The following is an 11,148-nucleotide window of genomic DNA, read 5'->3' as shown; positions in this document are numbered from 1 at the left end:
CATTTCATTAAAACAACAACACTGGCTGGGCGCAGCGGCTCACGCCTATAATCCGAGCACTTTGGGAGGCCAAGGAGGGCAGATCACTTGAGGTCAGGAGTTTGAGACCAGCCTGGTCAAAATGGCAAAACTAAAATAATATAATAAAAATAAAATTTTTAGTCTCCACTAAAAATACAAAAGTTAGCCAGGTGTGGTTGCGGGTACCTGTAGTCCCAGCTACTCTGGAGTGTGAACTGGGGAAGTGGATGCTGCAGTGAGCAGTGCCATTGGGCCACTGCACTTTAGCTTGGGCAAGCGTGGGTGAGACTCTGTCTGACAAAAACAAAACAAAATTACATGTACACGTATAGGGAAACAGTATAGAAGTAAATACCAAGCACGGCAAGCAGAGGGACATCCTCTCATTTTGTTGACATGTTTATGCTTACATCCTATTTCCGGTTTTTAACCTAAAAAGTCTCCCAGGTGATCCAGATTTTCTGCCATGTTTAGGAACTTGTGGTCCAAAGCAGGGCCTCTTGTGCAGTGTCTCTGTGGGTGGAGGGAGCACTAAGAATCTGCATGTTTAACAAATAAGCACCCTGTGGGCTTTGAACAGGTGATTTGAAACCACATTTTGGTGAACACTGGGCAGAGGTAGGTTCTGAGGGAAAGGCCTCTATTCTTTGATACCTCTTTGAGAGAGATCTTTGCCTTAGGTCTTCCAGAGAGAGAAAAAAGTAAGACCTCAGAAAGTCAGTATTTTACACTGACCTAAAAACTGTATGACTCAGAAGAGCCTGACTCACTCAGGCTCAGTCTTTCTATTATTTCTTAAAGCATCTTAAGACCCCACGCTTTCTCAGTGAAGTGGCTTGTAGCTACCCATTACGAGCAATTGTCTCCTCCAAAGGCACCAATTCTAACAGCAATTCACTTGGGTACAATTGTGTGGTTTGGAGTAAGAGCAGCAGTGAGGCAAGGAACTTAAATCTGTTCCTGGCTCCAAAAATGCTTTATGATACTTGTCCTTTGTCCATCTTAGTCTCTGTGTCTAAAATTAGCACCAACATCCTTCCCAGGCATGACTGAGATGGATGAAGGTTATAAGGGTAGAAGCTCTCTTTCTGATCAGCTCTTACAGTGCTAAGAACAGAACTGCAGGGATGCATACTTTTTAGAATCTTTATGCCCCCAATTAAGTAAACCCTATTGAGGCTCATCTTCCTATTTCCCCTGTCTTTGTTTCCCTATTTGAGGAGGGGTAAGTATCAGAAAGAGAGAACCTGAACTGAACAGGAGGAAACAGAAGTTCCACGTCAACTCACTATCTGTCAGCATTGGTATCAGGGGTGCCCACCTCCCACCCCTGCCTTGCTGGCAGAACCGAGAAATTCAAAACAAACAAACAAACAAAAAAAAAAACAACTGTTGTAGCTTGGAGAGAATTAATAGAACTAGGATTCCATGGATGTGAAAGTCTTCCTGAATATGTTAAATAAACCAAGTTAGATAACCGCAGTTTGTAGACACTTTTTTTCCCACGGTTTCTATCTTCCAGTTTGGGCAGAGGGCAGGAGAGGCACAATTCTTGGAACTTGAATAAGGAACAGAAATTCCTAATTTAGCCTCAGAAGAGACGTCTCAGAAGAGACGTCTCAGAAAAATACTCTACCAGGAAAAACTGAAGTGTAAAACGATGCCTCAAAGAAATCAATGCTGGTACCCATAGGATCATATGTTTCATGGATGTGCTTCAAAACTATTTCTCAAAGCAATCTGTTGCATCAGTCTTTGGGCTAAGAAAGGCTGCCAGTCACAGTCCCATCATGGAACGACTGGCATACTCTGTAATGATCTGTGATAATACAACTACATCAGAACGGCTCTGCCATATAGACAGTACCAGATGGTAATGGGATTATTGTAAAGGCCTCATACTATCCACCTGTCCTTGCAAAAACTCCCTTAGCAGACATGCACCTAGTTGACACGAAAGGACCATTTTGAAATGTGATTTGGAAGTGTTTTATATCTGGCCTACTTTGCTTTGAATTATTCTTTCATTTGCCAAAGAGCTCTTGCAAGGTACTGCACAATGGCTAGGCAATTATTATTATTAACGGTAAAAACTGCAATTACTTTTGCACCAACTTAATAATAAAGAGCTAAAGTCTAAGCTTCCAGTTTCCTGGCATCCCTCACACGATGGAGGGCAGCGCTTGAGTCTAATCATGCTTGAGATGGTGATTGCCTGATAGGTATATTAAATACTCTGCTGAAGAGACAGATCCTTTCAATAGTGTTTTTTTCAAGCATGTTATATTTAGAATTAAGACCTGCCTAGAAAATAAGCTACTTAGTGCTGAAGAAACAAAAACTTGACAAGATTCCTAAACCATCATTTATATGTAATATTCTTCTTACAACACTGGCGTTGGAAAGATAACAAATACATAAAAATAAAATTCTGCAGTTAACTAATGTGAAAAAGAGGTAATGCAATGTTGAATAATGAGAAACTGCTAACTGCGGTAGCTAACTCCAAGCCACTTTTTTTTGGACTGCTTGGCCCATCATGGGGCACTCCTTACTTTGGAAGTAGATAAGAGCAAGTTGTAAGGCCAGAGTCAGGCAAGGCTGGCCAAATCCCACTTCTGCAGGCTGCTGCTCAAATCATGCTGGCCTGATAGATTCCCACATGCAGCACACTGCGATTCCCACACGCTTGGATCCGGTTGCCTGGACTATATCTGATGCTTCTGGGTAAGACTGAGTGCTCTGTAACTAATGGGCCGGCGGTGAAAATGATCCAAGGGTTGGAAACATCCTCAGCCATGTGATAACCTGTTTTTTTCCCTGTATATCCTGCACAAGTTCTGATACAATACATTTAGAAGGGAACTCACTGAAGATTTGCTGAATGATGAAGAGAGGGATGGAAGGAAGAAGGAAGGAAGGGTTTATTTGGTGCAGATTCTTCAGCATTTTGTTTTCGCAGACTTCCTTCTTTTCCCCTCTTCTGGACCCACCTTTTTGCCATCTCACCGTTGACGTGCAGCTTCAGCTGAGAGGGTAAAGACAGGCATGATTGCGAGTAGCCAGCATACTGGCTGGTTCTCTCTGTTAGCAGACTTTTGCAAAGGGTTTGGATGGAATGGGTGGCTCTTCAGGGGGAAAACAAGTCGTGGGGGTCAGGTTCTGGGTGCCTGAAACTGCTCTTCCTTCACTCCACTGTGCCATGACTGGCTCCCACCCGAAGCTTCAGCTGAGCTGGCTTGTCAGAGCTCGCTAGGAACTGCTGAGCTGCATCTGCTCTCAACTTGGCATGGCTTCCTCAGCCCCTCCACATCTCAAGAATGTGGCCTTGGGCCCCCTCCTGCTCTGACCGTTTTGCTTGCCTGGGTTTTTTCACTGTCTGCCATGCCCAGATCCCAGCTGTTCATTTGTACCTGACCTCTGACTACTGCTAGAACCCCTCCATTCTTACATCTCATGTAGTTCCAGGTCCCCAGCCAGATTCTGGATGTTACCCAAGACCCCTCCCCATTCTCCAGCTTCATTCTAGCCTACACTTTATGTTTTGCCTTAAGCTTTTCCAATACTAGCTTCTATTGCCATCTCTAGTCTTAATTCTGACAGTGGGACTGTTAGCTCCTCTTCTTTCAATAATAAAAGGCTAGCTGTCACTAGCTGTGACTCTGTAATACCTAACGCCAGAGGAAGCTACTATATTCTATCGTTAGTTTTCTTGTCTTTCTCAGTGACTAAAGCTAAGCCTCTTGAAGGTAGAGACAGCCATAGGAACCATAGGAACCTTCACTTCTCAATGAAGTGTTGATGAATGTTACAGAAAAAGGAACTCTCAAGAATGGCTGCATTTCACATCTCATCTCTCAAGTTTTACTCTGAAGTTACTAAAGCCTTCAGTGACCAGAATTGTATGAAGGTGAATCACCAAGTTTATAAATGAATGAATTCCTAATAAATTAAAAATATAAGGGACAGCATATGGGTAATAATGGGAAGGAGTGTGCAGTCTGAAGTCCCTCAGACCTGGGTCTGAATTCTGGCTCTCACAGCTAAGCCTTCAGCAAACCAGTTAACAGCTCTGAGCTTCGAAGTTTTATTATACAAAGGGGGACAACGAGGTTCCTAAGAGGATGGTTCTCCACCTTCGTTTCCCACTTTGTAAAATGGTGATGAAGCTACCACCTTACCTCACGGACTGTCAAGAAATTAAAATAAGATAAAGTATGAGAAAAAATATTTTGTAAACCTTAAAGCACAATATAGGTATTAATGATTACTATGATAAATTACATGTATCTTTGTTCTTATGGCATCTGAGTTAAAAACAACATAAAACCTTAATAGGCGATAAAGGTAATCTATTAGATGTTTTTCTCTAACAGAGAAAAAACAAAATTCTAATTGTTTGAATGCTGAGGCCTGCCCCCACACTTATAAATTATGAAAATAGAATAATTATCTCTGACATTGCTTGAGTCAGGCTAGCCAGGAAGGCCAATTACATAATTTATGGAGGACTTTTTCTAATCCTCTGCTACTCTCAAGAAAATTGTAGTCGGGATTACATATAGCAAAACCTTCTGAAATCATAAGAGGCATTGAGACACTTTTTAAAATCTCTCAAATTGGTCTGACCTGAAAAGATTTTTATAGCTCCCAGGACAGTTGGCCTCTGTGCAGCCCTTAAGCAGGGAGGCGGAGGCCCTGAGGCCACGCTGCCACACTAGGCCTGGAGACAGAGCCCCTGACAGCCTGCAAATCCTCTGAAAACTCCCTCCTTTCTAAGGTCATGTTTTCCCATCTATAAAACACCCGTTTATATGTATTTAGAAGAATAAAAGCCATTTTTAGACAGTAGGGCCTGTTCTTCAGGGTTCCAATTACGTAAATCTACAAGGATCCCCTTGAAAACAAGTGAAGGTTTTCCCTGAACCTTCTCTGGGGCAGATGCTAATGAATGCAATACTTTCATTGCTCCTGTAAGATTCACTTCAAGGCTGCTGGCAAAGGAACTTTTCTTCCATGAGCACGAATTGGTTTCCTGTATTAAAAAATGAGGAAAATCATTCCATTGATATAAAAGCCACTTTGAGCAGGCTGGACAGGAAATACAAAAGTAGAAATTCTCATTGCATCATCTTACTAATTGTATAACACCCCAGTTGCAATAAACATTACCAGCTGGCATTTTGTATTTTTTTTCTACTATGCAATTTTAGTCTATTGAGTCCTACTAACCACAAATCATGTGAAAAGGTATGGGAAAAATAGATTGAGAATGGCATAACAAGCATTTGCAGAATGATCAGTCCTGGTCCCAAGTGAAATTATAAGGGCAATAGATAGGCATAATGTAATAACACCAAGATACTGTTTGAAAGGGACCCAAAGAACCCTTGTCTCCTGAAAGAGAAAGTGTAAACATATTTGGTTAGGTTGAACACAGATATGCTGTGTTTTGATGTGACAATTGCTGTCACATAAAGAGATACTTTATGAAGTACCAAAAAAAATCATATTTTAAAAAACAAGCTCATAGTATTTTCACCATTTTACTGGTTTGGGATATTGAATATCAGTCTCTAAATTTTTAAAGAAAACAAAACAAAAAACCCGGGACAGGACTTTAAATTTTCTCTGTTCTATCCTTGTCCTTTTTATCAACAGTTTTTATCCCTAAAATAACTAAAGGCCTGATGAAAGACCCTAGAGAATGTTTTCACTGAAAGTAGAGAAACTCTTTAAGTCTGAGATGCAGCACATGAAGCAGCAGCACAGGGAAGTGAAGAAGACTGAAGGGAAAAGAAGGGACCAGTGGAGAAACCCTGGGGGCAGCCTGGGAAGGCAGACTACCCCTTGGATTTGAGCATCAGCTGAATTAGATACACACAAATGTGAAGCTTGAAAAAAAACTGTACGGAAACAAAAATTACACCCTTCAAATAACCAAGCAACCAATCAAACGGTCATTAAATTTTATCATTAAATAAGTAGCAAAAGGTAGATACTATATGGCAACCTTCTGTGTCCATGGATGCAAATGAATGAACTGTCTTTAGGGTTGAATTCCATCTGGCTTCTCAACTAGAGGAATCATCTGCTTAAGAAAGACTGATACAAAGAGCCCTGTTGTCTAAGCTGCTCAGGGACACTGGGCTGATTCAGTCAGGGCCGTGCTGGTACCTGCTGCTGCTGCTCTCTGCTCAGAGGCATACAGTGAAAATCCCTTTGTTCCTTTTAGACCAGTGATTCTGTTCTCATGGTGGCTCACAGGGAGGCATGGATTGCTGTAGGCTCTGCGTTGTATCACACTCTGCTTTTCCAAAGAGACGCCAGGCCTGGGCCATTTTGCGAAGTTTAGCGAGATTGGGTTTAATCTATGGGAAGAAAGAATAACTTCAATTAGCAATATGAAAATGTAGGTAGCATACAGGCCGGGCCCAGTGGCTCAGGCCTGTAATCCCAGCACTCTGGGAGGTCTAGGCAGGCGGATCACAAGGTCAGTAGTTTAAGACCAGCCTGGCCAACATGGTGAAACCCTGTCTCTACTAAAAATACAAAAAAAATTAGCCGGGCGTGGTGGTGCACGTCTGTAATCCCAGCACTCTGGGAGGCCGAGGCAGGCGGATCACAAGGTCAGGAGTTCGAGACCAACTTGGCCAATATGGTGAAATCCTGTCTCTACTAAAAATACAAAAAAAATTAGCCAGGCGTGGTGGTACACGCCTGTAATCCCAGCTACTCAGGAGGCTGAGGCAGGAGAATTGCTTGAACCTGGGAGGCGGAGGTTGTTGTGAGCTGAGATTGTGCCACTGCACTCCAGTCTGGGTGACAGAGTGAGACTCTGTCTCAAAAAAAAAAAAAAAAAAAAAAAAAAAAAAAAAAAAAAAGAAACAGAAAATGTAGGTAGCATACAAATATTTCCAAAGTCTGGTTGTTATAATCTGTTTAGATTTCTAACTTCTGGATTCAATAGAGATTATAGATGTTTTTAAGGATCAAAGGGGACTGATAACTTTAAGTCTAGATTCCAAGCTCTTCAGCAATGAAAAAAACTTTCTTCATATTTTTCTTTGTGAAACAAAGAGGTTTTAATGAAGTAAAATCAGCTAGTTGAGTCAGAAAACATTAGTACCTGAAAACTCCATGTAAGAAAAGATTTTATATCCCTTAGCAGGGAAAGGTTAGCAAAAGAAAAGATTTGGGGCAGGTTGCAGTGGCTCATGCCTATAGTCCCAGTACTTTGGGAGGCCAAAGTGGACAGATCACCTGAGGTCGGGAGTTTGAGACCAGCCTGACCAACATGGAGAAACCCCATCTCTATTAAAAATACAAAATTAGCCGGGCGTGGTGGCGCATGCCTGTAATCCCAGCTACTCCAGAGGCTGAGGCAGGAGAATTGCTTGAACCCCGGAGGCAGAGGTTGCGGTGAGCTGAGATTGCACCATTGCACTCCAGCCTGGGCAATTAGAGCAAAACTCCGTCTCAAAAAACAAAAAGAAGAAAGAAAAGATTTTGGAAAGCAGCAACAGAGACTTCCTGTTACGTTTTCCATGTTCTCCTTCATTGAAGATTATAACAAGGATAGAGGTTCTTAATTTAAGCCACTCTGTGCCTTTACTGCATTATCCACATTGTAGTTTGCAGGTTGCTGGATAATTAGGGCCAAAGCATAATGTAGAGATCCCCAAGCTTGGGTCCCTGTCTGATGATCCTCAAACTATAACTCAAGATCCTTGGGGATGGCCAGGTACAGTCACAGATCACCATTTCCAGCAGGTACTATCAAGAAACTGGATGTGGAGGCTCTATATTGCCAACAGTCAATTTGCTGTGCTTCTACCAACTTTCAGTAGCTTCAGGAAGAACTGCAAATTATCAAACCTAGAGCCAGCAGGCAATAGATATTCAGGATACGTAAGTCTGTACATGTGTTAAGTTTTAAAATACAAAGCCATTATGTAGGTGACCTGACAGTTCAGTCTAAGCTCCATTTTGGATTTGAGCTGGAAAATGAAATCGGTGAGGCTTTATGTGAAACTTCCAATGCAGATTTTGCAAAACTCTCCTATTTTGGAAAGGATTAAGATAGATTACAGTTGCGTAGTAAAAGCCAGAAAAGAAAGAGAAGATAAACTTTGCTCCCTCCTGCTCCTGTTAGTCATTAATGTACCTGTTTTTCCTGCTCCAAGTGGTCTATGTCAGCTAATGGCAGCATAGAAGGTCTCCCGTGAGCACACTGGAATGGTAGCTGGCACGAGGACAGAGTTTCAATAAGGCGGCAACTTTCCTGTAAGCTCAGGCCATCATTAAACTTAATGGCCCCTAAATGAAAGAGAGAAACAAGAAGGTTATAGTGTGTATAGTGGGAAACCAATGCTGACCTTGGGTCACTGCCAAATATCTGGAAAAAGTAACATGTTTCTTAGGCTTCTTTAATGAGGCTTTAATCCTGCTTGAAATTGGTGCTTATAGGCTGGGCATGGTGTCTCACGCCTGTAATCCCAGCATTTTGGGAGCCTGAGGCAGGCAGATCACGAGGTCGGGAGTTTAAGACCAGCCTGGCCAATATGGTGAAATCCCGCCTCTACTAAAAATACAAAAATTAGCTGGGCGTGGTGGCACGCACGTGTAGTCCCAGCTACTTGGGAGGCTGAGGCAGAAGAATCGCTTGAACCCAGGAGTCGGGGGTTGCAGTGGGCCGAGATCATGCCACTGCACTCCAGCCTGGGCAACAGAATGAGACTCCGTTCTCAAAAATATAATAATAATAAAAAAGAAAGAAAGAAAGAAATTGGTGCTTATGACCATGGATGAAACTAAGGCTTCAGGACTGACCTGTCTCTCAGCTTTTTCTTATGGAGTATTTGTCTTTCTAATCTCTGTAGGAGGCATTCCTTAACTTGTTAGGGTCTTACTTTCAGAATTTTTCTCCAAGAGGCAAGAGCAGTATTTTTGCCTACTCTTTATGGGTTTGTGAAGTTGGGGTTATCTTTTTCCATGGATCATCCAATAGCAATCTCTGATTGTTTCCTTACAATGTTCATTTTATTTGCTTCTTTTTTTCTAATTTCCGTAATAATCTTCCTAAACTCTCATATTGTTATAACTTGCCTTTATGCATAATTTACCCAGTCAACAAACATTTATTAAGTATATACTTTGTATTGGGAGCTTTGTCAGGCAGTTAATGAGATAGATAATTTCCATCCTCATGGCGCTTATGGTCTAATAGGGGAGACAAACATGAAGCAGATACTTACACAATCATTTAAATGATAAATATAGGTGCTATAAAATACAGGATATGAATATATAATAGGAAGACCAAACCCAGTTGAGGAGCTTAAGGAAGGCTTTCCTGGCAAAGTAGTATTCAGGCTGAGACTTTAGGTTAAGAAAGACATGGCTAATTGAAGGAGGAGAGAAAAGTATTTCAGGCAGAGGAAAAGGCCAGTGCAGAGGCCCCGAAACTGACAGATGTTTAGCACACAGGAAGTAGAAGACCAAAAAAGCAGGCCAGGATGTAAAGAACAAGGTAGACAGTGATATGACATGACACTGGAGAGGCAGGCAGGGGCCAAATCATGAAGACCCTTGTGGGCCACAGTAAAAAAATCACATTTCTATCCCAAGAGCAATGGGTCGTCACTGACACATTTTAGTTAGAAGAACAACACACTCAGAGGGATGTTTCAAAAAGATTCCTCTGGGTGCCAAGAGAAGAGTGGCTTGAAAGGGAGCCAGAGTGAATGTGAGGAACTAAGTAAGAGAACTCAACAGTGGCAAAAATGAGGGAGGGGCCAGACAGACTGAATCAGACGGACTGAAGATACATTTTGAAGGTGGCAATGATGACATTTGGTGATGGAGGAGTATGAATCTGTTCTCACCCTGCTATGAAGAAATGCCCAAGACTGGGTCATTTATAAAGGAAAGACCATTTAAATGACTCAGTTCTGCATGGCTGGGGAGGCCTCAGAAAACTTACAATTATGGCGGAAGGCGAAGGAGAAGCAGGCACCTTCCTCACAGGGTCTCACCCAGCTCCCTATTTTCTATATTGTATCATATTACCCTGCTCAAGGACCCTCAATGGTGTTCGCTTTGGCAGCACATATAATAAAATTGGAGTAATACAGGATTAGCATGGTCCCTGCACAAGGATGACATGCAAATTCACGAAATATTCCATCTTTAGTATTATTATTATTATTATTATTATTATTATTTTGAGATGGAGTCTCACTCTGTCACCCAGGCTGGAGTGCAGTGGCACGATCTTGGCTTACTGCAACCTCCGTCTCCTGGTTTCAAGTGATTCTCCTCCTCAGCCTCCTGAGTAGCTGGGATTACAGGTGCCCACCACCATGCCCGGCTAATTTTTGTGTTTTTAGTAGAGATGGGGTTTTGCCATGTTGGCCAGGCTGGTCTCCAACTCCTGACCTCAGGTGATCCATCTGCCTCAGTCTCCCAAAGTGCTGGGATTACAGGCGTGAGCCACCGCACCTGGGTGCATTCCATCTTTTTACAAAAACCCTAGAAGAAAACCTCATAAATACCATTCTGGACATAGGCCTTGGCAAAGATTTCCTGATAAAGACTCTAGAAGCAACTGCAACAAAACGAAAATTGACAAGTGAGACTTAATTAAAGAGCTTCTCCACAGCAAAAGAAACTATCAGCAGAATAAACGGACAACTTACAGAATGGGAGAAAATATTTGCAAACTGCATCCAACAAAGGTCTAATATCCAGAATCTATAAGGAACTTAAATAAATTAACAAGCAAAAATTTAAAAAATGGGCAAAGGACATGAACACACACTTCTCAAAAGAAGACATACACATGGCCAACAAGCATATGAAAAATGTTCAATGTCACTATCCTAAGTGAATTAGAAAACCAAATACTGCATGTTCTTACTTATAAGTGGGAACTAAACATTGAATACACGTAGAATCAAAGAAGGGATAACAGACACCTGGACCTACTTGAGGGTGGAGGGTGGGAGGTGGGTGAGGATCGGAGAACTAACTATTGGGTACTATGCTCATTACCTAGGTGACAAAATAATCCGTACACCAAACCCCTGTGACATGCAATTCACCCATGTTACAAAGTGCACATGT

At 42.0% G+C, this 11,148-nt stretch overlaps 1 protein-coding gene and 1 non-coding gene across 9 annotated transcripts in view; one reads left to right on the top strand and one right to left on the bottom strand.

Moving 5' to 3' along the window:
* Positions 1-2,923: 2,923 nt before the first annotated feature.
* MLH3 (mutL homolog 3) overlaps positions 2,924-11,148 on the bottom strand; it is a 38,329-nt gene continuing 30,104 nt past the window's right edge. For 6 of the 8 annotated variants that reach the window (XR_002724834.3, XM_023184154.3, XM_023184163.3 and 3 more), the window contains 2 exons: positions 8,189-8,340; positions 5,974-6,392 (listed from right to left, as the gene is read on the bottom strand). Coding sequence is in view for 7 of the 8 variants with exons in the window: in XM_023184154.3 (XP_023039922.2) it covers positions 6,273-6,392; positions 8,189-8,340 (272 nt within the window). In the remaining variant the exon portion in view is untranslated. Of the gene's footprint in view, positions 6,393-8,188; positions 8,341-11,148 lie in introns of all 8 variants that reach the window. The other 2 variants (XM_023184125.2, XM_023184138.3) reach the window with 2 other exon arrangements.
* Positions 10,114-10,216, top strand: LOC111521712. Its single transcript, XR_002725040.1, has one exon. It is a non-coding gene; the product is annotated as a U6 spliceosomal RNA (small nuclear RNA).

Source organism: Piliocolobus tephrosceles, chromosome 6 (genome assembly GCF_002776525.5).
Source record: "Piliocolobus tephrosceles isolate RC106 chromosome 6, ASM277652v3, whole genome shotgun sequence".
Taxonomy (NCBI): Eukaryota; Metazoa; Chordata; class Mammalia; order Primates; family Cercopithecidae; genus Piliocolobus; species Piliocolobus tephrosceles.
This window is presented reverse-complemented; position numbering and strand designations above follow the sequence as displayed.